Genomic DNA, 27,102 nt, shown 5'->3' with positions numbered 1-27,102 from the left:
CACATGCTTCAGCTGAATCAACCATACAACTTCCATCCTGTATAATCCTCGGTCGAGATATCGTAGCAGACGACGCTCTAATCGACTTGACAGCACAGTCTGTATTTTCACGTGTCCTCTTATACATCGCATTGCGTAACTGGAGTTCGACTTCCAGGGAGGAGCTCCCTTTTTCGGTAAGTAGTTATTTCAAATAAAATTAAAAGGATCAACAAACGTTTAATAATTATAACATCTGTTACGGTTCTGTCAAACATTTGTTCTGTTTATTTTATCAGTATACTTCATTTATTGCAAACTGTTTTGACATAGGTTGAGAAATATTTTAACTTATCGGCCAATTGGATACTACTAAATCAGATTTTCAACCAATCGTAACGGTGTGTACATACTTGCCGTGATCAAACAATAGAACCAGAATTCGACATTCGTTACAACATCGTAATTGTGAAGTTTACGTGTTTTCCTAGAAGATTTAAAAAGTGATGAAATAACAGTTTTATAATTGTTTCAACTTTCTATCTGTCTGTTTAATCTCAAAAACGTTTTATAATTATCATTTGACACGTTATCAGCAAATGCGTTTGTAATAGTTAAGATTGAGTTGACAAAACTATAAGAATTTTTTAAAAGTATTGAACAACGAATAACAAGCTTTTTGGTTTAATCTGTTACATCTCCATGTTATCATTAATGTACATTAATTTTATATACGTTGTTTTATCGCCGCTCTATAATTCTGTCTGCTTAACACATTTATTTATGATAACCTAATCATATTTATTTTGAATCCAAGCAGTGTTTAAGGTTTGACATGTCACATGTCACCCATTAGTGGAAATCGCATTTATTCGAATCATGATTTCTTTTCTAATAGACAGATTTGTGTTTATTTATAAAAATATATAAGTTCATTGTACTAGTTTGAAAAACATAAAAAGAAAAATTCTTTTGAGGTACTGTAACATAGCATATAATGTTACAGAACAACATATTGAATCACACACACACACGAAACACACGCGCATACGCATAGTCATATGCATATTATTGTGTATGTATCGTAGTATATGTCTATATATTATTACACGTATACTATTCTGTATATAATTATAGTATGTGTATATAAATACATGTATATATACACATACATATATCTTAACCAGGGAATAATTATATATTTGAAGATTTCTCATTGATATTCAATCAATTGTTTGCGATTAATTTGGCACTACAAACGAAGAGAAAGTAAAAGTTGGTGTTTGAAAAAACTGCGGCAAGATGGCTATTCGCGCCGGTTTCGCGTCTGCTGTTCCGTTATGAATTGCGATTTCACTCCATGCGGGCATCGTGTTTTCGAACACACCTACGTTGAATTCGTGTGTGACGTTTCCTGATGGGGGCGGAGCGTTCTCCAGCTTCCCAATTCTAACCAACCCGATCCCGATAGCCGTCGCATTCCGCTGAGTTGCTTCAGTGTGCCTCGGCAGTGCGTTTGGTGCGTTTTTTGGTGTGTGCTACTGCACATAGCCACTCACCAACGTACGTGCTTTGTGCGAGAATCCATTTTTGTGTCGTATGTAACAAGAAACGTTTGTGCTCATAAAAATCATCGACGAGAAGACATTTTCCTCGCGATGCCCTGGGCATGTTTATCCGACATTCAGGTAATCTTTATTCTGTAATTGAGATTTCTTTTCCTCTCTTCTAGTCGTTTTTTTCTTCTTCTTCTTCTTTTACTTTTTGTCGAGGACCTGCATACCTAAGTAGGGTTCTCTTTTTCGAGGACCTAAACCTGAGGTCACACGGTAACGAGAGTGGAGAAACTAAAGATAGAAAGAGACGAAGAAAGAACTCGTCCTCCATTACTTGTTCACAAGCAAATGGTGGCTTGCTCACTTACGAGTCTTTGTTGTAATTATTTACGTCTTTCGTTGAATATCTTACGGTTGTACGGAATCTATTCGTGGCTTTGTTGCGACTATGTAATCCTAGTATTCTTAGAAGAGGTTCTATGATGTCAACGGCACAATTTTGCATTGACCATGATATTATAAACGGACACCAGTTGTACTGTTTGTTATGATTCTTGGGTTTGTTACTATCTCTTTCACCGTGAAGGAAAACATTAATTGCGCATCGCCTCTGCTGTATTATTTAGTCACGCTCCTCTTATCCAAGTGTCCATTGATTTATCGTAATAAGTGATTTCTGTTTAATCTATTGTGTTGAAATTACACACACACACACACACATTTTTTACTTTTAACGTATTATTTGTAAGTAGATATATATATTTCTTTGTTACATTTTTAAATAATAATACATTACTCTTTCAACATTTGTACAGGCTTTTATGTAATGAACATATTTAATGTGTTTTTTGTTAATATTTTTCTCTTTAAATAAACTATATTTTAATAATGAAAGTTAACTATAATGAAATATTTGTAAAAATGTTTATGAAAAAAAATTTAGGATAGTTGTAATTTCAACTATATCTTCTAATTTTAATCTTTCAAAACCTTATTTTCATGACAAATGTTAAAATTAGAATTACTTTTAATTTAGATTTATTATTCTGTTTGATATTTTTAATTCTAATTTCAATCTTAACTTAGATTATACTCTTGTTATTATGTAATGAATGTGGTGCCAAGGATATTCACTATTTTATAATCACTTTGAGTTTCATTAAAGTGATTATATGTTATAGAATTTTTACATGATATTTTATTAGTTTCTCATTTATTTAAAAAATTATAAGAAATATTTTCTTTTTTGTTGCAGACAGAATAGTGGCATGAGTCGATTAATCTATGGCAGATCAACAAGATCAGTTGTCATCAGGGGGGTCTGTAGAGACGGCCAGTGCTTCAGCAGACACCTCTAAGGTTAGAAGGAAGAGCTCTAGCAGTGGTAGTAGTGGTTATAGAAAACGACAAAGCACTGGTTCTATTCCTGTCACATTAGAAGAAAAAAGACGTAGACAAACTATTGGTGATCCACAATCATCTGAAGTTTTTAATAATACTTCTTGTAAACATTCAAGTGAATCAACAGGAATTAGAACAAGAGGTGAATTTAAAGGTCATGGCAGTGGCTTAGAATCATATCTAGGTAATTATATTTTTTTAAAACAATATAAACATAATTCTTACATATTGTTTCATTCTTTTACTATTATTTTAAATGTCATGTTTATTAAAAATTGGTCATAATTCTAACTATAGTCTATATTATCTTCTATAGATAATAATTGGAAGCCACAACATAAAGTCCAGCAATCAAGCTATAATATTAGTGCGAACAGTACAAGAGCTCGTAGTGTTGCAAGAACAAGTTTGCCAGAGTTAAATTTAACAGCTATTGACTGTGTTGCATCAAGGACTCGGTCTCGTACACCACAAAATCCACAAGCTACGTCGCAAGGAAATACTAGTTACAATTTATCAGTGTCCAGTGGTTACGATAGTAAAGAAGACTTAACATATAACAATTTGGTACCAACATCAACTACTACATCAGTTACTAGTCATCCATCCACATCAAGAACAAGAGGTTAGTGTATTTATTGGTTTTATATTAAAAAGTGTTGGTTGCAATGAGATGTGATGTGTGATTTGAGTGAACACATAATACAAATTAAACCAACTCTAAAAATGCATTTATTTTAATAATTTTTATTTTAAGAACGTATATAAATGCATAAATCGTAACAATAACAACAGTAAGTAATAATTAATTAACATATTTACCAATTATAAATAATTAATATGCATTTTCTGTAAATGGGCTCTTTTACTTTGAAAAATTAATCACTTTTAATGTAAATAAGATTTTATTATTTTAAAAACAATGAACTTATGGTTTTATATAATATGTATAATTAACATTACTTTTTAATTGTTTGTATACTAGCAATTCATTGTTGTGTTAAATTTTTTTATTTATAATGTTTTATAATTTGTAATGATTAATAAGAAATATGATAATTATCAGTTGCTTAACAGAATACTTAAATTAAGAAATATTTTCTGAAAATTTTGTTTTGTTAAAAAAAATGCAATATCTTTTTATTTATTATTAACAACATATACTTTTATTTTTTCTAACATACATTTCTTAAACAATTGTAATTATTTGTTAATGGAATTAATCAATAATAATTTTGAAGAACTAACCTTTTAAAATGTTCCAAAACAATTAAAATTAACTACATAAATGTTCTGTTCAAATAGACTTAAATAGAAATCTTTATAAACAAATTAAATAATAATAATACCTTTAAACACACACAAGTAAAAACAATAATGTTCGTATTCACAACATATATTTGATACAATAATATCATATAAATTTATTATCATGATCAACTAAAAAAATCTTTGCTCATATATTAAAAGAATGTGTTTTGCAACCTTCATTTAATGGAGTAGTAGGCTAAAGTATAGGGTAGTAAAACTAGGATTTGTTGATTCACAAATATCTTAAAATTAAAGAAAGAAAGTATTACCAAAATAAGAGTCATAGATCAGACTGTATCATTAGGCCTGAGGATGAGCGAATGTCTGGAAGGATTTGTGTCTGCTGTCAAAGCACTTTTTCCAATATCAACACAAACGTATCATCAAGAAGGTAAGCCTAAGGAGTACACACTTCGTACTACATTTTCTTACCCTTATTTTCTCTTAAAAATTCATGAGTAGATTTCTTTAAACGAATACAAGTCATTATAAATCTGCTCTCTAAATTGGTTTTCCATACCCATATGCAAGTATATCATATATAAATGAGATCAAATTGTTTGTGTCAAATATGATTTATGCATGACATTATTTCTCCAGACATATATAAAATAAATATGGTTCTGATGTAAGTTATACATGTTTGTGCTATTTAAAATTTCATGGTGAAATTCCATATATATATATCTATATACATACATTTGTGTGTGTGTGTGTTTGTATGAAATTTATATATACATATAAATTCAAACACTCACTCAATATTGTTTTATTACTTGGAGATTTTGATGTGCAAATACTTCATGAGGTATGAAGATAGATCAAAAATATTAGCATAACAATTGAATAGAATATTATAAAAACAATTTAGTTATTCACAAATAAAAGACCATGCCTTAATACTCATACATATACATTGTACAATATACAATTTTACTTCTCTATTTAATGCAGTTTCTTACAATTAAAAAGACATTTTTTCATATTACAAAATGCAGCATTTATGTATGTATTAAATAATATATATACATATAATAAGATATATAATTATGTCTACAATATGCATACAATTAGTAATGATCATGAATAAAATGTATCAATTTCTATAGATTTATAAACATTATCTTAATGGTCCAAATTTTTACTAAAATAATTATTATTTTCAGTTTTGAAAATTACTAAATATATTAAATTTATGTATCCAAATGTGCAATATAGCATGTGCAATATTTTCATTTAATTTAATGGGATGGATAGTGTCAAATTAATAAGGTAAATATAGTTCACTTGTGGTAATGTTGAGCAAAAATACATATTTTGTATATGCACTTTGTTAAAAGAGATATATACATATATATATAAACACATTTTGTATATTCTACAAAAGATGTACAAAGCCTTACATGCAGATATGGAAAATACCTATACAATATAACTATACATGAGTGATCTCTAATATTTCTTTCCTGTAATAATATAAAACTTATTGAATAGTATTTAATACAATAATCATATTTTAATGTTATAATTATACTGCAAATATTTATTTAAATATTATTAAATACTATCATTTCTTGAAAATTTAATGAAATAATCTATATATAATAATCTATATATTTTATAAAATGAAAAATGTTTATAATTACTAAAGCATAAACATATGTCTGTATAAATCACATGTTTGTTCCTTCATAAATTTTTAGATATAAAGAAGGCATTTAATTTGTATTTTGCTTTAACTTTTGATTTTATGTGAAATTTATTCTAATATCCATTGTTTATCATTTTTATCACATATAAACATAACCTCCCAATCTATTTTGTTACTATATTTATAAATGTAATATTATCATCAATATGTGATATTATACATACTTTTTAATCCTTAAGATCATTTATGAAATCTGTAAAATGAATAAAAGCATGTGTTGTACATCTATTTAGGTTTAGCACAGGATTATTCCATGAACATGTGTAATACGAATATGTATGCAATTAATATAAATATCTATAAAAAGAAAAACATGCTTGAATAGGTTGTAGATTGCACAGAAGACAATGTACATATAGTATTATAAGTTATAACGTACTTATTATCAACTTTTAACTTGTGAAAATGCTTGATTCCTTGATAATTATGCACAAAAAACAATGATATTTAAAAAATTTGTTTTATGTGCACTAAAACATTATATATGTATGTTAACGTTTTTCCCTTTCTTGTTATCCAAAGTGGTAATGATTTTCAACGATAATCAAGTTTTAGAACATTTAAAAATCATTGCAAGTATTGAACTCTTTATATATATAAATCATAATAATAATAATAGTAAAATGTTTCAATATTTTAGGGTCAAAATCCCACGGTGGTACAACCTGCGCGAGTAGCAGTGCAAGTAGTCAAGTTTTAAGTGTGAAGTCCAGCATCAGAGTGGGTAACGCAGCCAGTAATTCTGTGGAGAGTGGTGGGGGGGCGTTGGCACATGACGGGGCAGGCACTAGTGGCATCGCCACAGCCACTGCCAATCCACCTGTGTCTGCCACCGCCACTGCCAACCCTGCACACCCTCATCCTGCGCACAAGCATATATTACGTTCTCGCGCAAAATTATCCAGTGACTATAAAGATCTGTCAAGTATTAACAAAACTTCAGGAAAGCATCATAAAAAAGATACTACAACAGGCACCTGTTCGAGCTCCAGGTAATTGATTGCTTAAAAATGATTATTATGTTTTAAATGTCATGATGTTTAATGTATGTTATCACAACTATAACATTTTATTCAAACAGACATCGCTCTTCATCACGTGCAAGAAAAGCAGTGATAGAAGGAGGTTCAGGAGGAAGTGTAATGCCAGGTACTGACTCTTTGACTAATAGTACCACCCCGACAACTGTTTCATCTGCAGTTTCTAGTAGTCAATTAGTATCCACAACTGGAGAAGACGAATTGGCATCCACTGCTACGTCTGCCACTGGTAAGTTCCTTATATATAAGATGGTCTACAACAAATGTTACAAGTCATAACTCTTTTTTCAAGAAGTTAGTCTTACAATATCATTTTTTTATTAAGCAAGTGGAGGACCATCCGGAATGTCAGGGACTACTGGAGACAGTGAAAGTGATGATGGGGAAGTTGGGAGGTTGCAAGCATTACTTGAAGCTAGAGGTTTACCTCCTCATGTGTTTGGTGCATTAGCACCACGAATGCAGCATTTGTTAAATAGAAGTATGGGTGCAAGTTCTGGTAATATTCTCTTCTTTGCAAATTCTACTTTTTCTTATTTCATTTTTTCATTTTATATTTTCATTTTTATTAAAAGCAATTTTTTAAATAAGTATTATGTTTAGAAAATAATTTTATAATTCTAGCTGCTAAAGCACAACAGTTGCTGACTGGTTTGCAAGCTGTTGATGATGAAGGAGAACAGCTACAAGCTGTTATTGGAATGGGTGAAATCCTTGTTATGGGAAATGAAGATACATTAGCTGGCTTCCCTGTGAAACAAGTGGTTGCAGCATTAATAAATTTACTCGGAATAGAACATAATTTTGTAATAATGACACACGCATGTCGTGCTCTTACTTACATGATGGAAGCTTTACCCCGATCGTCAACAGTTGTGGTTGACGCTGTTCCAGTGTTCTTACAAAAACTAGAATCTATCGAATGTATGGACGTAGCAGAACAGTGTTTAACAGCGCTAGCTATGCTTTCTCGAAGACATAGCAAAACCATTTTACATGCGGTATGCATAGTATTAATTCATTGACGATCAATTTAAAACGAATGTTGTTTCTTATTATTACGTCTATTTTTAGGGAGGAGTATCAGCTTGTTTAAAATTCGTCGATTTTTTTAATATCACAGCACAACGAGCTGCATTAACGATTACAGCAAACTGTTGTCAAAATCTTCATCCTGATGATTTTCACTTAGTAGCTGATAGTTTACCTTTATTAACAAGTAGATTGACAAACCAAGATAAGAAAAGTGTTGAGTGTGTTTGTCAAGCATTTAGTCGATTAGTTGATAGTTTTCAACATGATCCAGTGACTTTACATAAAATTATCAATGCAGAACTTCTTCAAAACTTACAACAGTTGGTAAGAGAAATACTTATCTTCTATTATTATTTTTCTTAATAATGTAATGTTTTATGAACTTTATTACTAAAGATATATGCATTTTCTTATATTTTAGCTTATGATTACCCCACCTGTTAACAGCATTGGTAATTTCATAACAGTGTTGCGAATGCTCTCTGTGATATCAAATCGCTGTCCTGATTTGGCACAGCTGCTTCTGCAACAGAATATAGCTTTCACATTAAGTTATCTTTTAACTGGATCATTAGAAGTGAAAACGGAAGATGTAGAATTAGTGCCGCGATCTCCGCAAGAGTGGTTTGAAATCACTTGTTTGATTGAAGAACTCATGCCTTCTTTACCAACTGATGGCATATTTAGTGTAAATAGTTTACTTGAAAGGACCAGTAATCAACAAGAAAATGTTCATTGGGAATGGCGCGATGAAAGACATTGCTGTCATCCATTTAGTACTATTGATTCTAGAATCATTGAGGTATTGTAATCATACTTGATTAAATATTATAAAAAATCAAATATGTAGAGTAAAATGACAATATTTTCTTCAGATGGCATTCCAAAATGGGGAGGATGAAATTTGCTTGTCCTCTTTAGGACGAACTTATACGATAGATTTGACTGTGATGAAACAAATTAATGAAGATATTGGGTTAGCAAGGAGCATTTTTCGCAGAGTGAATGCACATCCTTCAGAAGGCAAAAGTCCTACATGTTCATCTAAGTAAAAATATATTAATATCTTTATGAATTAAGATATGTTAACACTTAGCCAACTGAACGGGGTGATCTCTCTTTTTGACTTTAGCAATGCGTTTTTTTTTATAAAGTAGAGTGTATAATAAAATACACCAATTTAGTAGTGTTAAAATTAATTAAAAAGTTACATTATCAGTTATGACTAAATAAAGTTATAATCGAACGATACCACACTGTAAAAAAAATATTAAAATGCATTATGAATTTTTAATTGCATTTTATTTTTATTTTTAATTGAATTTGTTATTTATTTTTAGTCCTCTTTAATGTTTTTAATTTTACCTATATTTTTTAATATTTTTAATATATACTTTTAATTTGATGTTTTATATAAACAATATGTGAACTTGTTAAACAAAATCATTACCGCAAAATATAATTGATCACTTAAATAATTTTTAGATTTCTTTGTTTTCTAAGTAGTGAAAAGTACTTGGAAAAATACGGATATAGGATGGCTTGTCCATTGCAGTGAGAAACGTATAGCTCGCTGTGGCACACGCGGTTGGTTAAGTGTTAACATTCTGGGGACCGGAGACACGAATTCGCGTCTTTCATGCTTCATGTAGTATCCTATAAAAATGTTAACTATTGTTAAATAAAACAATAAAAACGCAATGGATCCTATAAACGAAACGTTATGAAAGTGTTCTTATATTACATGATTGAATAATACGAAACCATTATCACTACATTAAATATTGGTCGTTTTGAATCTTTTCCGATCGCTCCAAATACACCTGGGAATTCAGGCTATATGCTTGTCAGAGCAACCGGTCTCCAGAGTGTTAATATCCAAAATGAATTTTTCACAAGTTTTAGGTATTATAATTCGTATTATAAATTCTTGTAGCATGGATGTTGTACCTCCAGTAATTGAAACAAATGAATGGTTAGTATCGTTTATTCGAACGTTATTCTCTGTGTTATATGAAGTCTACAGTAGTTCTGCTGGTCCTGCTGTAAAATGTAAATGTCTCCGAGCTCTGTTACGTATGGTCTATTATGCCTCGACAGATTTACTTAAGGTAAGTGTATATGAGCTAAATGAGAATACTATTATATTTTTTAAATTGTTCATCATTGCTTACAATCTCCTTTATTATTATTAATACAGGACGTCTTAAAAAATCAAGTAGTATCATCACACATAGCGGGTATGCTAGCATCCCAAGATTTACGAATTGTTATTGGAGCTCTGCAGATGGCAAGTATATTAATGAAAAGACTACCACAAGTATTTGGGGTTCATTTTCATCGTGAGGGCGTTCTACATCAAATTCGTCAACTAGCTGATCCTGAAGTACCTCTTGGTGTTTCACCACCCAAGTGTCCTTCTAGTACTGGTAATCTGCCTATATATATTTATTTATTATATATTATATTGTATATATATATATATATATATATATATATATATATATATATATATATATATATATATATATATACGGAGATGAAAGAACACCACATTTTCTTAACCTTTTATATGTCGCAGATGAAAGGACACCGGAGCCTTCCCTCTGGAACTTCGGGAAAATCCGTAAAATTGTAATTAAAGTTTACAGTCGTAATTAAACAATCTGCCGTCATCCTGCCCAATAGTACTTGTTTGCGATTTGTGATAATAAACTTGGGCTCAAGGCGACCACCAGTCGCCGAACGTAGCCGCGGTCACCGGGATGAACGCTTTGTCTAACAAAAGCATGGAGTAATTCTATAGCTCTCCTTAAAAAGGAAATAGATGTAACACTCGACAGTAAACATTCCCGTAGCTTGCGACATGTCGACGCATCTCCACAGTACATGTTCAGCTAGCTTCAGGACCCGTTACAAATTTTAAGATTTAGTTAACTAAAGTCCTCCAAACAGACAAACAGTCTTTGTCCCAACTACGGAAAAATAGGGGAGACCTATTTTTCAACGAGCGGCGTCTCCAACTAGCATCTTTTTCTAACTACCGATATGGAGATTGATCAATTAGCAGCAACGCCAATTTCCCTTACTTTCTGAACGAAGGCTTTTCTCGACGAATCCAATGATCTCGTGTCCTTCGACACACTCCAATATAGTTTTCCTCTGTGGCATCATCGGGACGAGAAAGTCATTCTCTCTCGCGATCTCATCGACGAAAAGAGTAACCCTTTACGACCAGTGAATATTACGCGTCCGACTTAGATTTTGTGAGCACGTTCATCTATTGAACCTAGGATCATTATCATTAGTTTCTCGAGTATCTAATTACCACGGTTACTTGTCCGGTTCTATGATAATCGTATTTGCACTAGCCAATGTCTTCTCTATTGCATAACGACAACGTGTAATCCAAACGAAGATTCGTTTCACGCCCCTAACCCTAATTCTAATGTAAACCCGACATATATATATATATATATATCGAGTCAGAATCCGAGTCTGGGCCCGAGTCGTCCTCGTGGCGGGAGCTTGGGACAGGTAAGGATTCTTCACTGAAGCTATCCATTTTCTTACACCACTGAAGTTACTTTTATTGACACACACACACACACACACACATATATTACGGTACTTATTACGTTACAAAATATATGATTTAACATTTATATTTTTCATTTTTACCTTTCTTAGGTACATCATTACCAAGCCCACAGCCAGGTCCGTCTAATACGTCGCTTTGTTCCACCACGATGTTTTCTTCTAGTAATGCTACATCTCCAATTGCTTCTCCATCAACGAATGGTAATATATTATTCGGTACGATTGCAACATGTCAGTTGAAATCAAATCTCTCTGCATCGATGGAAACGCATACTAGAAATGAATTAAACTCTTCTGTAGATGATGTAACTACACCACAAAGTGCTCATTTGTACGTGTATGCAACACTAAAATATCTTGAAAAAATATCTTATACTGTGGATATAGTATATTATTTACATTAAATATTTTATTAGGAGAATTGGAGATGTCCTGAAAAGGAAACGACACAACAAGAAGGGTCGATTTTCTAGACTTGGCGGTACTACGCCACAACAAACTCAGCAACCCGAATCGCTTTTTACTGGTTTCGCTCCCAAAAATAATCGTTTCTTAGGAAATCTTAATCCTGCTAGATGGGGTCGAAAATCATCGTCTTCAAGTTCTGCTAGCGATAAAAGAGATACAAGTTCATCGACAAGTTTGTCAAAGCCGCCTAGTAATTCAAGTTTAACAGGAGGTAACCGAGACAAGGCTAAAGCATGGGTACGTGATCAAGCTGCTCAATTTTTGGCTCGATACCAGGATGACGCTCCATGTACACATCCTGCAATGACAGTCCTCTCAAGACTTACTGCTGCCATACAACGGCTACAATCAAATGTAAGTATCTTTCGATATAATTATGCAATATTTAACATTCATTAATTGAAAATGCATTTATAGGAACTGGATGAAATGTTATCAGCACTTACTGAATTACGAGATATAGTACTGGAAAGTGATATATCTCCATTTGAGATGAATTATAGCGGTCTCATCAAAGCTCTGCTAAACTACCTCACAACTACGGATGCACCTGGTAATCGTTATGATCGCCTTCGTATGTTCTGGAAACTATTTGCAGAATCAACAGTAAGTAAAATAAATTATTTTACATTTTTATAGTTTATATTGGAGACTTCCTTTGAGGCACATTCTTATTACAAATGTTTAATTTTTAGATGTGTCAAGATAATAACATTACCGACTTCAATCCTGGAGCATTTGGTGCTCTAGTAACAAAATTGAATAGTTGTGTTGCACAGTTGGAACAATTTCCTGTAAAAGTACACGATTTACCAGCAGGATCTGGGGCTGGTCGTGGAGGCACTAGTGCTCTTAAGTTTTTCAATACACATCAACTCAAGGTAGAGTATTTAATCTTCAAATAACAATAGTATTTTAACTTGAATAACAGTAATAATTTAACTTGAATAATTGTGATTTTGTAGTGTAATCTTCAACGGCATCCAGATTGTAACAACTTAAAACAGTGGAAAGGAGGTACTGTTAAGATAGATCCTCTTGCATTAGTACAAGCAATTGAACGTTATTTAATGGTTCGTGGATATGGTAGAATACGAGAGGCTGAATCTATGCTTAGTGACGACGATAACAGTGAAGATGATATAGATGATACATTGGTAATATTTGTATATGTATATACATTTATACCCTTTTTTGAATTAATAAGTAACAATATTTTGAATTTATATTATTAATTTTATAGGCAGCAGTAGTTATAAGTCAAGGGTCAGCAAAACATAAACTCCAGTTTTTAATTGGAGATGAAGTACTGCCTTTTAATATGACTGTTTATCAAGCTGTTAGGCAATTTGGTTGTACTGGTATGGATCATTCTGAAGCAGAAGCTGATGGTGAACCACCACTTGGTCACGATGCTGTATGGGTACAAACTCATACAATTTATTATAGGTAATTTTTAATTTTTACCCCTTCTTTTTAAAGTAAATAAGGAAAGTAAATGATCCAAATAATTTTTATTCGTTTAGACCTGTACCCGAGGAAGAAACTACAACGTCGCCAAAACCAGGATCAAGTTCACAGGGTAGTAGCCGCAAAGGCAAAGGAAAAAGTACAAAGATCAGTTCAAAACGAAAAGAGGATAATTTATGGCTTGAAGGAGTAGTCCCTGCACAACGATGTCCACTTGATTCTTATTTGTTACCTACTTTACCATCTTCAGTTACTATTACTGATGCTTCATTGGATGGTTTATGCCTATTACGTCTTCTACACGCTTTAAATCGTCATTGGAGTGTTCTATTTCCTTATCTAAAGGGTTTAAATTTACTTTCTCCACAAGACTTTATTAATAATAAAATAGCCGCAAAAGCAAGTCGGCAGCTACAAGATCCTTTAGTGATCATGACTGGAAACTTACCTTTGTGGTTACAACAAATTGCTACAGTGTGGTAAGTACTGCGAAATTCATAATAGTTTACTAATGTCAATTTTGCTCAATTATTATATTTTCAATCGTTTACAGTCCATTCTTGTTTCCGTTTGAGACAAGACAGTTGTTACTTTACGCAACATCGTTTGATCGAGACAGAGCTTTGCAGCGTCTTTTAGATTCCGCTCCAGAATTATCTGGATCTGATAGTCAAGAACGTGTTACTCCACGTTTAGAACGAAGAAAGCGAACTATTTCTAGAACTGATATTCTCAAGCAAGCAGAATTAGTTATACAAGACTTAGCATCTAGCAAAGCCTTACTTGAAGTGCAATATGTCAATGAGGTTTATTTTGTATACTTTTTATATAGTTTATTTTTCATGTTATTTTCACAGTACTTTATAATTGTTGTTTTGCAGGTTGGTACCGGTCTTGGTCCAACATTGGAATTCTATGCTCTAGTCTCCCAGGAATTACAGCGTGCTGACCTTGATCTTTGGCTTGGTAGTTCAAATCCTACAGAAACAGGTTATGTTAATGTTCCGCAAGGACTTTTCCCAACGCCGATTGCGTGGAATACTAAAGTGTCCCATCTTGCAAAACTTAAAACAAAATTCAAGTTCCTTGGAAAATTTATGGCGAAAGCGATATATGATTCAAGAATGGTACAAATTTTTATTTCGTTGATTAGCAAGTTAGGACTTGCGACATTATCATCGAGTTACATCTTTATTTGTATTATTTTTTAGTTGGATTTGCCATTCAGTTTAACCTTCTATCGATGGTTATTGGGAGAAGAACATATGCTAACGTTAGCCGATTTAGCACATGTATGTCCTGACGTACATCGAACTCTTAGCAGATTACAAGAAGTTGTTAGACAAAAGGAAACAATTGAGAAGGATCAAACATTAAGGCCACATGAGAAAGCAAAACTAATAGACTCATTAAATTTAGATGGCTGTTCAATTTCTGATCTTAGCCTTGTTTTTGAATTACCGGGTTATGAGAACATTGAATTAAGGAAAGGTGGAGGCGAAGTGCCCGTTACCATTTATAACTTGGATCAATATATCAAGGTACTTTTATTATAATGATTTGAACGTTAATGTATGAACTTATTTGATATCTTTTTCTATTATTAATTTCATACCTCAAAATTGATTGTTTAGTTGGTGGTACATTGGTTCTTATACGAAGGTGTCTTTAGACAAATGGAAGCATTTAGGGAAGGATTTGAATCTGTATTCCCACCATCACAGCTGAAACTATTCTTCCCTGAAGAACTTGAAGCTGTGTTCTGTGGACATGCGCAATCAGGTGGACAATGGGATGTAAAAACGCTTTCAGAGTGTTGCAGGACTGATCATGGTTATACACCAGATTCTCGTGCTATTCGTTTTCTATTTGAAGTTATGTCAAAATACAACAGTGAAGAACAAAGACAGTTCGTTCAATTCGTCACAGGTTCACCTCGGTTACCAGTTGGAGGTAAGTTCTTATTACTTTATGTGATGATATTTACTATATTCAAATAAATTTGAAAGAAAAATGTAAAAAATAAAATGTTATGTTACAGGTTTCAAGAGTTTAACACCACCGTTAACGATAGTGCGTAAAACGTTCGATCCGTCTATGAACACAGACGATTTCTTACCATCCGTAATGACTTGTGTTAATTACTTAAAACTGCCTGATTACACAACATTAGAAATAATGCGGGAAAAGTTGCGAATAGCTGCACAAGAAGGACAACATTCGTTCCACCTTTCCTAGAAACGGATGGAAAACCGGCGCGCCATTTGCTCTTTTGCTATCACATTGTCCAGGTTGAACAAAATTCTTCAGACACCATTTAAAATATCTAAAAAAAAAAGGCTATGTTTTGTTCAAAACTCAGTAATCGTACATTTGCACTTTATATAAGCTTTTTTCGAAAATATTTTTTTCTTGATTTTAGTGAAAATTCATTTAAATAAATTCTAATTTGATGTTTATCTTTTTACTTATAAACATAGATTGTGATATATTTTATCATCAAAAAAAAGTGCAAAAATATTAGCTCTACCATATGAGTTTTCTCTTGTGGTATTATGAACCAGGTAGCGTGGGAGCAGCCTTGTTCTAGGAAACTTATCTTTGATGTGTTACAATAATTAATAAAAGTTGTAAATATAGTTTAATATGCGCAAGTCTATATAAATACTTTATATTATATAATAGTGACAAAAAAATGATATTGCTATGAGACACCATGCTAATTAAATATAATTTAGTCTGAGGGGACATTTATTAGATATAAGTAAATTTTATATCAGTGGTGCATTTAGCATCGCCATAAATCGCCAATTTCATGCCTCATTGCAATTTGCAATGAAATCACAAATCAAGATCAATGAAAGAATAAAACTGCGCTAATGATGTAACTCATGTTTCATCATCATAGAAATATAATAACTCCGAATATAATTGCGTGTTTACGATTATCGTTTTAATTTCGTAATCGATCTCTTTGTGTTCGCTGCTTAGTTTTCAGTATGCGAGCACTGCGCGAATTGACGTGCAACACTCCTATATTTAAGTTTATTCGATGTATCACTAATTAAACTTATTTGATATTTTTATTCTAGGTAAGATAGTCCAATTAATACTTTACTTAGCTGTGTAAGAATGCAGCCAACATCGTCAGATCAAGTCATCATAATGATATATGAATCGAAGAAAATTCTTATATCCACTTATTTACAGGCGAAGTATCTATTTATGAAACATGTACGACAACTGTATAATACGAAATAGAATGGATATAAAAATCAGCGAAGCTGGTGTATCAAATGGATTATACAAGGTACATTACTTTCTTATGTCTCTGTAGAAATGTGATTCTATACAAAAATGATAAAAATATGAATTGATCAAAAGTAGAAAAGGAATAAGACGCAATTATTTGTTTTACATTTATATTTTGTACCATTGTTTGAGATGATCAATATATACATACATCACTTTTTGATTTTTATTTTTATATACATGGAACTTAATCGGTGAATTAGCGATTACATTAATTGATATTATATATAACTATCGTTTTGATTTTGAACACTTAGCCAACCGCGCGCGCCACAGCGAACTATACGTTTCGCACCGCAATGGACAAGCCAACCTATACGCTGTTCGCCGCGCATTTTTTTAAGTATCGAGGCGAAGATTAATATTCATTATTTAAAAAGCAAAGAAATCTAAAAAAATTATTTAAGTGGTCAATTATATTTTGCGATAATGATTTTGTTTAACGATCTCATATTTTGTTTATACAAAACATCAAATTAAAAGTATATATTAAAAGTATAAAGAAATATAGGTAAAATTAAAAACATTAAGCGTTTGAGTCCCAGGGGTCTTTGAAAAAACAGGGTCGAATAATCCCGAACAGCGCGATAATGCTTGTTTTAATCGATTGCGAAGAGAAATAAGCGGCGCAATGCGTTCGTCGTATTTGTTATTTTTATGAAATACGTCTATATTATTATATATGTGTACTATTAGTTTATAAATATTTCAAGTTTTGTCCAATAAAAATTATTGAGAAGATAACAATGAAATACAAAATACCATCAGTCATTCGTAGCGTTCAAATGTACTGGAACTTTTCGACACAAAATCAAACGTTTCGACTCAAACGGTTAAAGATGACTAAAGATAAATAAGACGCCTTGAACGTGAAATTAAAAATTCATAATGCATTTTAATATTTTTTTACAATGTAATATCGTTCGATTATAACTTTATTTAGTCATAACTGATAGTGTAACTTTTTAATTAATTTTAACACCACTAAATTGATGTATTTTATTATATATTGTACTGTATAAAAACAGAAAAAATGGCGCAATTAATTAGGAACAAATCTAGGTAAACAATAACTGATAATAGCAAAAAAAGAAAGAAAACGTTGCACAAGTCAAAAAGGGAGATCTCCCCGTTCGGTCGCGTAGCGATGTACTTCACAGAGGAGAGATCTCCCTATTCGGTTGGCTAAGTGTTAAAAGTAGCAGGATTGCTTTAAAGTTCCATTTCAGTTTTACAATATTTTTTTAACGTTATATTATAAAAATTATTTACAACCTGATATTTATACTTTATAATTTTTATGTATTTTATGATAAAACGTAAAACGTTATATTTTTGCATTACATTTCTAATACAAATAACGATGGATTATAACTGGTAATGTATACATAATATAAAACAAAAATCGTTCATAAAGTATGCAGGATACAAGTTAGGAATACAATTATAATGTATAATAGTTTAGGGTATTATCTAAACCTACATCAGTAATATTATAAATGAAAAGTACATTTATATCAATTCATTAGCATAAACACATTTTAATTTTATTTAGATCATATTATATTTCTTTAGCAATTTTCAATAAATGAAAATACAAATGTTGCTTGCCGACGAAATATTTCTTCTAATTAACAATATTTCGTAAGTAACATGCATAATATAAAAAATGGTTTCATCTTATGAAAAAGTAGTTTATTTCAAAGTAAATCCAATTATTAGTAATTATTTTTATATACAGTAATTAGAAACTTCTTTTATGCGTGTTAGCTTCCTTCTCTTCTTCACATATATTATTACATTCCTATGTTTTTTAATATTTTAAATACACATGCTTAACCATCCTAGTATGAAACATATACCACCTACTGGTGTTAATCTATTGTATTGTTTGTCACCAGTAAATGCAGAATAATAGCAAGTCCCACAGAACAGTGCTATTCCAAGCAATAGGAACGTTGCAGTCTAAATAATATAATAATAAATATAATAATACAAATAATTGATATTAATATTTCAAAAAAATTGAACATACCACATAAGGTGATCTGCAAAGAGGTAATCCTAACATTGCTAATGTATGAATAAAATGATAACGACTTGCAGTTTCAAATACTTGCTTTCGATCTACTTTCTCATGCTCTGGATATTCCTCTGAAATCGTGATGAATCATACAAAATTATTTTGTTTATAAAAACCATACTAAAAAATATAAAATTTATTCTCTAACATGCTTAAAAAGCTTGTTAATAAAATATTCTTCATAGAGTTAATTAAAATATAAATTTTCTTTAATACATGCAGAATATTGCACTTGTATTAAATTAAAAAGCTGCAACAATTTTTTGAATCTTACTATGAGAACCATAAGCACCAAGAATTGTGGCTGCAGCACCACTAAATGCAGCAAGTTTAACAAATGGTCCTGTAGCTGCAGCCAACTTCCATAAGGGCACTGGTGGTGGCATTTTTACTTCTGTTCTTGGTTTTAAACCTAATTGCTTTGGTACCTGAAAACAATTTCTCTTTGATAAAAGATTTATATCTTACATAAATTTAAAAATTTGTGTTGGCAGAAATCAACACATTATAAAGCTAAGTTTATACACAAAGATTTATATATTATTAGAGCAAAGAATAACAATGTTTAATGTAACCTGTAATTATACAAAATTAAAGATCTACTGTACTTTATTTAACAAAAATATCCTAAAAATGATAATGCATTACAATAATAATATTACATGATAATATGTAATATTATCTGAAAAATTTTTATAACAAGAAAATGTTAGAAATGTTAGATAACTATTAACTTCTTTTTCATTTCGATAATTTATTGCTCTCAATTATGAAGTTCCAATTTTGACAACTACCAATTATTATATCAATATAAAATAGGCATTCAATAGGTTAAAAATTTAATCTATTATAATTTACAATAGATAAAATAAATGTTTTAGTACTTTTACATTGTATTGTAAATATTTATAACTTAATGTTTTAGTTCTGTCATTAATTTAATAGTGTTCAAACATTTTAATTGTAGTAAAGCACTATAAATACTTATTATCATTATTCTCTATTCTTATTATTGTTAATCTTTTTTTATAAGAGTTTATAACTTACTGCTTCAATTGATTCCCAAATGTACGATGCTGTTTGTCCAATTGAACTAACATGAGTTAGCGGATTTAGATAGTACATAACTTTTATGCATTTACTAACATAAGTATACAAATACTATTTATTTTACTTAAAATTTATATCAATAGACAATCCTGCTAAGTTATAAGAGCTATTCAGTTTATATTATTAATTTGTATCCTACCTACTGAATCGAGTCAAAAAATCAGATAGATCAGATTACACTGTCGTCAAAAGTAAACAATACTATGTAATCTATGGGCATAGGAATATAGAAGCCGAGCAATAACTCAGCAACGGGAGATGGTGCAGTTACCAGCTAGTGGGGAACGTGATACTTAGAATCGCATTAGTGATTGGTTGTGTTCACGCAAGCGCAATTTTATTTTCATCGGATAAAAGTGAATCAGTGTAACTAGTATATCTTCTCTTTCTGACATACATCATTGAGTCAGTGATCAATGATGAATACGATTTCAAGCACCATGTGAGCGTATTTCCCGCTCCCCGGAAATGGTTTCACATACCACATCGGTCCATATATTCCTAATATGATCAAAATCTAGAGGAATTAATTCATATTTCATATTCATAATTCTGATAAATTATGAAATAAAAACCTGCTATTCGAAGATTTATCTGAGCTGGATTGGACACGTACATTTTAATTAAATTCATCAGATTTAATAGCTGAGATCAAATATTTTTATCTGTTAAGGTTAGTAACAGTCTGCGTAAACTATAATCCTAAACTAATAACTACCAGTTAATGGCATATATCATAACGTGATATATCATAACGTGAACGGATATATTTAAAGATCGCTAGATCTGGAAAAATAAAAAAAAGCACCAATGTATCAAAAGTTATATTTTATAAAAGATATGTAGCGGCACAAGAGTTAGAATTCGATTCAAATCATGTTGTTGTTTTGCTTCGGAGTATCAAGACCGTTAGGTCACAGGTATTGTAAGAACTAATGACCTCCGAGCAAAACAATGCCGCCGCTACATGTAACCGTAAAACAAGACAAATTTGAATCTTTTGACTTTCCCCTGACTATTATAAAAAAACGAACGCGATCGCAAACGATTCATTATAAACAGTGACCAAACGACTTTATACGTACCGTTTCGCGACTAGAACTGTTTTAAATATATTAACGATTATACATACTAGCAGTCTCATTATTCGATCTCATACAGATATTAGCTAATTTTAGGTAACATGTCACATATCTATTATAGTCTTATACAATATTTTACTAGAAAATCTAATGTTTTAATCTTAATTTAGTTATAATATATTAAAATTAATGATACAAATATATTTAGTAGAAAAAATTAATTTTATTGTATCTCATACATTCATTTCATTATTCCCATACCTTAATCCAGCTGTAAATAAAAAGAGATTGATTTAGATATAATATTTAATTGTTATATATATTAGAAATATATCTGTAGACATAGAAGAATTCAAATTTTATACCTTTTTGAAGCCAATATCGGCAGCATATTCCCTGAAGCACTGCCTACAAATGTTTAATCCATATTTTCTTATCAAACCATGCCTGTTCGCACAAGCACGACTGTAAAATAGCATAATATAATTACACATTGAAAGAACGCTATTATAAATAGACTACGGCAGTCTAATAATAAGTATAAATACTATGCATAATACATATTACATTGAGGTTATGGTCGAAAATTGTAGAAATGATATTTTCAAGCAAGATATGAATTTTTTTTTTAATTATAGTGATAATAAAGTAGTTCATATTTTTAATTTATCTTAAACAACCTATACTAAAAGCTATAAAAATATCTTCTTTTACTGAGAAAACATAAACGTGGACACACGGTCTATTGCATGTATGTAACTTTATGATATAAATTGATTTGTCTACAATTTAAAAATATAATACAAAATACTAATACTTACCAAGATCTAGATCCTTGTCCATATTTGCGTGGATGTGAGTACCAAATGTTTTGGAATCCCATGTTTGATTTAACACACGATTTGTTTGCATCAAAAATCGAAATGGCAGGAAACGGTCAGAAACCTCTGCAACGCAACGTTACACACACTAGCGTACTCTAGAAGGATTCCCGCCAATGTTTGAACGTTCCTCAATATAAACATCACATAACATCAAAAAGAACTTGTACTTATTACATATCTTTATTGTTATAATATACATATATACTATTATTATTATTAAATTGCGGATATTTATGCAAACTTATATTTTTATGGACTGTCATTTATAGCAATGGAACTTAGCAGAGACTATTCCACATTGTAAGTATCCTGTACTTTTTTACATTTTTAAGTTTTATATAAATACATAAAAACCCGCAGTTTTTATATAATAATATGTACATTTAGTATATGTATATTATAAAAGGTAAGTGTACGATTTCGTTGTACAGTAATGCCTTACTAACTAATTATTTTCTTGCCTTTTAACTAACCATTGCCAGAACTTTCTCTCTACCCTATTCATACTGAACCAGAATTTCTTATGTATATAGAAAGGTACTCGTTTGCTAAGTGACCAAATTCGGTTTCGCGGCCGGTTATCAAGACAATACACTTTAATTGTAAATTAAAGAACATTTACCATTGGGAAGTGAATTTCTTCGCATTTTATTTCTTTTTAAATTATTTACAAAATGTAAGGTATTTGAAGAATAAAATCTAACACAGGTTCTATGTATAGAAACCGGTACTAAGAAAGTATGTTCTCATTAAAGAGCAGGTGGTATAGCGGGGAAAACTACAACGGTACTTACATCAAGCTAGAACTCGGTAGTGGGGACACAAATATACTGTGAGCCATACCATCCTGCGGACTATTATTAACAAATAGTATTAAAATTATATGTTTAATCATGTCTAGTAAACAGGTTTGTACATTTTTTTAATAGTTGCATGATTGTTTAAATTACTTTGATAAATTGAAATAACCAGTTCAAAAACTTCATTTACTTTTACAGAATGTTAATGAATGTACAATATATACCCAAATGATGAACTTAAAAGTGAAAACACTTTTAAATATATTTTTATATTCTATAACGGGACCAATAATTTTATATTGTTTCTTATCCTTTTTATACTACCATGAAAACTTAAGAAATACGCAATTAAGTACGGCAGAAATAAAAGAAAAGAATCCATTATATCGAGTATACACGAAAAGTAACGATACTGAATATTTAAAACATGTATTTCTTGTATTGGAACGTTTGGGATTTAAACAAACCAATGATGCATTTAATTGGGATTTATTGTGGGCACATGACTACCCATTTAGAAGTTTAAGTTCTAGCTTAAAGAAGTTAAAAGCTCATCAACGTGTTAATCATATTCCCGGTTGCGGATATATTACTAATAAGGTGGATTTATCAACCGCGGAAGGTCGCTACATTTTACCAGCATTTAAGATACCAGAACAAAGCAACGAATTTTTTTTGTATGCTAATCAGCATCCAGAAAAGATGTTTGTACAAAAATCGAATGATCATCGGGGTATTAGCATAAAAAATGTGAGCGATATAAATGTTACAGAAACTGGATCTTTTGTACAAGAATTTATACAGCGACCATTTCTCATAGATGGATATAAATTTGATATTGGAATATACACCGTGATCACCTCCGTTGATCCCCTTAGAGTATATATATACAAAGGTGATGTGCTCTTTAGATTTTGTCCTGTAAAATATTATCCATTTGACCCTGAAGTTTTAGACAAATACATAGTTGGCGATGATTACTTGCCGATTTGGAATGTTCCATCTTTGAAACATTATTATACTAAATTGAAGTTTTCAATGAAAGATTCGTTCGACGCATATGTACGTATGCAAGCGAAAGATCCTGAAAAAGTTTGGAGTGGTGTACGCGAAGCAATCAGAGAAATTACTTTGTCAAAAGAGATTTATATTAAAGAAGCTATAAAACGTTTCGGAAATGGAAGAAATTTTTTCGAGTTAATTAGAGTCGATTTTGCACTCGATGAAAATTTAAATATTTATACCATGGAGGCAAATATGTCTCCAAATTTATCTTCAGCGCATTATCTGCCAAACCAATTACTTTACGAACAAGTTATATTTAACTTATTTTCGTTAGTTGGTATAGGGCAAAGAATCAGGAAAGATTCTTTGAAAATAAGGTCTTATAAATTTTATATTACAATTAAGGTAACAATCTTTTAAAATAATATAACATTAACTAATGTTAACATTTACAGGAACAGAATGGAGGAAGAAATGGAAGTAGCTGAGAAGAATATAATGGTTTTGCCAGAACTTTGCATAGAATGTAATGACTGTTTTCGTGTAGAATGTCAGTTATGTAGCCCATGTTTCACACCTGAAACTAAATTGATTTTATCTCAAAGTTATTTGGAAAATCAGAATAAAATGGATTTTCAAAGAATCTTTCCACCTCCCATAGTAAGTTGTTTTTAAGAATAGATATTCATTTTATTTAATGTGGATTAAATAAATATTAATCATCATTTGCAGACAAAAGATATGATATTAAAAGATTACACAATAAAAAATCAATTACTTGTCAGATGGTATCAAGGCAAGTGTGAATTAGATCATTCATGGTGTTCATAACTACATTTTTTAAAAATTTATTCCTTCATAAATAAGTACAAAATAAATAAGGCCACTACATGTATATAAAACAATTTGCTCTACTGGCAATATACAATTATTAATACATAATATTTTGTATAAAATTGATTTGTTTACGTATCATATTATAAATCAAAATAGAAACTAAAATGTTTTTTAGTAATGATTTATAATTAAACAAAAAATGAATTTATTAAATTTGTAATATTTATGTGTCCTTTTTTTTACGGTCTTTTTTAAATTTTGATTCAGGTACATTTGGATTTGTACCTTTATAAAATTCTTTTAACAATGTCATTGCTTCAGTACCTTTAATACCTCCTATTATCTTTGTTCTTGAATTATAAAGTTTTGGTACTTCAAACACACTTATACATCCACCAAAACGATCGTTTCCACAACCATATATAATGTTACGTACCTGTAGTTGACATAATGCAGATGTACACATTATACATGGTTCTACAGTAACAATAACATCAGTATCATAAAAAACATTTTTATAGCTTAAATCTTTCATGTTACAGGACTCTAAAACTTGATCTATACAATTTATTTCTGCATGTCGAGTTGCATTGCGAGTTTCGTTAACTGTATTATTACCTGTAGCAATGACATCATTGTTATATATAAATAAACAGCCAACTGGAACTTCACCTGATTTTAGTGAATCATTTGCCTTTTGTAGAGCAACATTCATCCAACTTAAAACATCCATTGTATTTCTTTTATGTTTTAATAACTTAAATTTGACAAATTTTCATAGAAAAATTATCAAATACACATATACACACATATACACGCACGCAATAATACTTAAAAAAGTAATATTAGAAATTACCACAAATTTATAAAGTAATATATGTAACATAAATAGTACAGTTAGGTAACATGAAATTGTACTGATAAAGAGCAAAAAATTATTTTTCTTGTCAAGGTATTTTAAGCTGTAAAACATTCAAGTAATCCAAACTCACTTAACTTTTGTGTTGCCTTTTCACTCCAATTTTTATTATTCACAGCACGTGGACTTGGATGAGGTAAACATAAAACCTAAAAACATAAAAGAATTACATATATTTCTTCTATATCTATTATAAACAAAATTCTAGTAAGTGGTAATTACCTTCACAGGTAATTTTGAAGACTGAACTACTAATTGTGCTCGTTTCTCTGCATATCCACCAATGCCAATTATAATTTCAACTTTTAAAATCTTAATTGCATCTATTAATGCCTTGTCACAAGCAGAATGTAAGATTTGTATTTCTGGTCCCTAAAAAAGTAAGACATTTAATATATAAATATGACTATAATAAAAGATAGATATATTGCCTTTATTTCTGCTGGTGTAATGTTACAGCCTTTTTTATTCATCAATGCAATAGGGCAATAATTATGTATATATGCATGTTCAAAGAATTTCTCTGGACTTTTACATAATTCTTGAAAAAGACCCCATAATCTTTTCCCGCTGATTTCACTACGAGTACATTGAAATCCGGTTACTTTTCTATTTGGCTGTTCTTTGGCTGGTTTTCCAACATGTCCACAAATTTTTAACCAGTCGCGAACCATACTTATCTCTCCAAATGGAACACCAGTTTGGGACATACCCCAAGGACCAGGATTCATTCCAAGAAACAATATTTTCTTAACAGTATTACAATACTTTTGTACATACATAGTGTGTATATTAAATGCATATTCAAGTGGACTATAAACATACTCTACTGGCAAACGGAATGTAATTTTTCTTAACTCAGTAGCCAAATTATGTTCCACTGACAATAATTGTTCAGAAATGTTAAGTGAAGTATCACTTGTAACTATACTATTTTCTTTTTTTTCTGAATTATCTTCATCTTCTGATTTCATTCTTTTAGGATTAATATCTACTGAATCACTATCACGTCTTGTTTTGGTTTTTCTAGAATTCGACATTATAATGATCTCTTCAATAAAAACTTTATTATATTGTTTTTATAAACTGTTTTTAAAAATTTTAAAAATTACACATATAAATTCAATTTAATATATTTAAAAAGTGCAGACAATGTGCTTAGCAAACACTAACACATGTACGACAGTTATTTGAATTCAGCAGTAAACGTTCGCAAGGAAGTCTGTTCATTCTTCACTCATTAATAGACAAAGAAAAATATAGTGAAAAGAATAACAGAATGCGCATCTTATATAAAAATGAAAGAGACATATGAATTTACCTCCACTATCCTCTTTTATATTAATATCTGATTGTAAAATTATGAATTTATCAACAATATTATTTATAATAATAAAGGAATCAACAATTGCAAATGTACCAATCATATGATTTAACTTTTCGCTTTAAAATATTCTCTTTAACCAACAGAAATGATTGGAGCTTTATCTTAGCCAATG

The 27,102-nt window shown here is 30.7% G+C and overlaps 5 protein-coding genes across 16 annotated transcripts; 2 read left to right on the top strand and 3 right to left on the bottom strand.

Annotated features, from left to right (window-relative positions):
* Positions 1-23: 23 nt before the first annotated feature.
* On the top strand, positions 24-17,041 carry LOC100749850 (E3 ubiquitin-protein ligase TRIP12). Of its 8 annotated transcripts, none has more exons than XR_001102636.3 (26): positions 1,295-1,667; positions 2,791-3,120; positions 3,253-3,561; positions 4,552-4,638; positions 6,599-6,950; positions 7,040-7,227; positions 7,324-7,497; positions 7,623-7,999; positions 8,073-8,357; positions 8,455-8,835; positions 8,909-9,081; positions 9,970-10,144; positions 10,234-10,462; positions 11,724-11,964; positions 12,050-12,455; positions 12,519-12,707; positions 12,797-12,982; positions 13,067-13,258; positions 13,345-13,550; positions 13,628-14,050; positions 14,125-14,377; positions 14,453-14,698; positions 14,783-15,112; positions 15,206-15,524; positions 15,613-15,862; positions 16,782-17,041. XR_001102636.3 is itself a non-coding variant. In XM_012391116.3 (25 exons), the coding sequence occupies exons 2-25, from the start codon at positions 2,820-2,822 to the stop codon at positions 15,807-15,809; spliced, it is 6,219 nt and encodes a 2,072-aa protein (XP_012246539.1). In that variant the 5' UTR covers positions 24-176; positions 2,791-2,819; the 3' UTR covers positions 15,810-16,502. The 8 variants fall into 8 exon arrangements, 6 of the variants coding, with proteins under 6 accessions (XP_012246539.1, XP_024226537.1, XP_033179266.1 ...); XR_001102635.3 differs by having other exon boundaries at positions 16,664-16,854; XM_012391116.3 differs by lacking the exons at positions 1,295-1,667; positions 16,782-17,041 and adding an exon at positions 24-176 and having other exon boundaries at positions 15,613-16,502.
* Positions 17,042-18,171: 1,130 nt separating this feature from the next.
* Positions 18,172-20,379, bottom strand: LOC100749730 (transmembrane protein 256 homolog). Of its 2 annotated transcripts, XM_012391113.3 has the most exons (5): positions 20,229-20,377; positions 20,014-20,182; positions 19,241-19,394; positions 18,919-19,037; positions 18,172-18,848 (listed from the first exon to the last, which is right to left on the bottom strand). In XM_012391113.3, the coding sequence occupies exons 2-5, from the start codon at positions 20,089-20,091 to the stop codon at positions 18,705-18,707; spliced, it is 495 nt and encodes a 164-aa protein (XP_012246536.1). In that variant the 5' UTR covers positions 20,092-20,182; positions 20,229-20,377; the 3' UTR covers positions 18,172-18,704. The 2 variants fall into 2 exon arrangements, with proteins under 2 accessions (XP_012246536.1, XP_033179272.1); XM_033323381.1 differs by lacking the exon at positions 20,014-20,182 and having other exon boundaries at positions 20,216-20,379.
* Positions 20,380-21,361: 982 nt separating this feature from the next.
* Positions 21,362-22,136, bottom strand: LOC100749494 (40S ribosomal protein S29). Of its 2 annotated transcripts, XM_033323383.1 has the most exons (3): positions 21,980-22,136; positions 21,524-21,623; positions 21,362-21,429 (listed from the first exon to the last, which is right to left on the bottom strand). In XM_033323383.1, the coding sequence occupies exons 1-3, from the start codon at positions 22,039-22,041 to the stop codon at positions 21,421-21,423; spliced, it is 171 nt and encodes a 56-aa protein (XP_033179274.1). In that variant the 5' UTR covers positions 22,042-22,136; the 3' UTR covers positions 21,362-21,420. The 2 variants fall into 2 exon arrangements, with proteins under 2 accessions (XP_033179274.1, XP_003493117.1); XM_003493069.2 differs by lacking the exon at positions 21,362-21,429 and having other exon boundaries at positions 21,518-21,623.
* A 677-nt stretch (positions 22,137-22,813) lies between these two features.
* Positions 22,814-24,721, top strand: LOC100749375 (probable tubulin polyglutamylase ttll-15). The gene is made up of 4 exons (XM_003493068.4): positions 22,814-22,950; positions 23,041-24,224; positions 24,303-24,507; positions 24,580-24,721. The coding sequence occupies exons 1-4, from the start codon at positions 22,936-22,938 to the stop codon at positions 24,676-24,678; spliced, it is 1,503 nt and encodes a 500-aa protein (XP_003493116.1). The 5' UTR covers positions 22,814-22,935; the 3' UTR covers positions 24,679-24,721.
* LOC100749141 (tRNA-specific adenosine deaminase 2-like) lies at positions 24,572-27,055 on the bottom strand. 3 transcript variants are annotated; one of them, XM_024370780.2, is made up of 3 exons: positions 26,925-27,055; positions 25,826-25,975; positions 24,572-25,752 (listed from the first exon to the last, which is right to left on the bottom strand). In XM_024370780.2, the coding sequence occupies exon 3, from the start codon at positions 25,415-25,417 to the stop codon at positions 24,908-24,910; it is 510 nt and encodes a 169-aa protein (XP_024226548.1). In that variant the 5' UTR covers positions 25,418-25,752; positions 25,826-25,975; positions 26,925-27,055; the 3' UTR covers positions 24,572-24,907. The 3 variants fall into 3 exon arrangements, with proteins under 3 accessions (XP_024226548.1, XP_033179269.1, XP_003493114.1); XM_033323378.1 differs by lacking the exon at positions 26,925-27,055 and adding an exon at positions 26,777-26,848 and having other exon boundaries at positions 25,189-25,752; XM_003493066.4 differs by lacking the exon at positions 26,925-27,055 and adding an exon at positions 26,035-26,770 and having other exon boundaries at positions 25,189-25,752.
* Positions 27,056-27,102: the final 47 nt, after the last annotated feature.

The sequence above is a fragment of the Bombus impatiens genome, unplaced genomic scaffold (assembly GCF_000188095.3).
Source record: "Bombus impatiens unplaced genomic scaffold, BIMP_2.2 scf_0930, whole genome shotgun sequence".
NCBI lineage: Eukaryota > Metazoa > Arthropoda > Insecta > Hymenoptera > Apidae > Bombus > Bombus impatiens.
Note: the sequence above shows the minus strand (reverse complement) of the source record. Positions and strands in the feature narration are given on the sequence as shown.

Bases quoted from the DNA above. Each gene is read 5' to 3' on its own strand.
- LOC100749375 (XM_003493068.4), top strand. The intron at 24,225-24,302 runs GTCTTATAAATT...TAACATTTACAG, and splicing joins AAAGATTCTTTGAAAATAAG to GAACAGAATGGAGGAAGAAA. The intron at 24,508-24,579 runs GTAAGTTGTTTT...CATCATTTGCAG, and splicing joins GAATCTTTCCACCTCCCATA to ACAAAAGATATGATATTAAA.
- LOC100749850 (XM_012391116.3), top strand. From the start codon at position 2,820: ATGGCAGATCAACAAGATCAGTTGTCATCAGGGGGGTCTGTAGAGACG. The intron at 10,145-10,233 runs GTAAGTGTATAT...TTATTAATACAG, and splicing joins CCTCGACAGATTTACTTAAG to GACGTCTTAAAAAATCAAGT. The intron at 15,525-15,612 runs GTAAGTTCTTAT...GTTATGTTACAG, and splicing joins ACCTCGGTTACCAGTTGGAG to GTTTCAAGAGTTTAACACCA.
- LOC100749141 (XM_003493066.4), bottom strand. From the start codon at position 26,643: ATGTCGAATTCTAGAAAAACCAAAACAAGACGTGATAGTGATTCAGTA. The intron at 25,976-26,034 runs GCAATATATCTA...TTACTTTTTTAG, and splicing joins TTACACCAGCAGAAATAAAG to GGACCAGAAATACAAATCTT. The intron at 25,753-25,825 runs GTAATTACCACT...TTATGTTTTTAG, and splicing joins CTTCAAAATTACCTGTGAAG to GTTTTATGTTTACCTCATCC.
- LOC100749494 (XM_033323383.1), bottom strand. From the start codon at position 22,041: ATGGGATTCCAAAACATTTGGTACTCACATCCACGCAAATATGGACAA. The intron at 21,624-21,979 runs GTAAGTATTAGT...GCTATTTTACAG, and splicing joins GGACAAGGATCTAGATCTTG to TCGTGCTTGTGCGAACAGGC.
- LOC100749730 (XM_012391113.3), bottom strand. From the start codon at position 20,091: ATGTACTATCTAAATCCGCTAACTCATGTTAGTTCAATTGGACAAACA. The intron at 19,395-20,013 runs GTAAGTTATAAA...AATTGTTTTCAG, and splicing joins TTTGGGAATCAATTGAAGCA to GTACCAAAGCAATTAGGTTT. The intron at 18,849-18,918 runs GTATGTTCAATT...TATATTATTTAG, and splicing joins TTTGCAGATCACCTTATGTG to ACTGCAACGTTCCTATTGCT.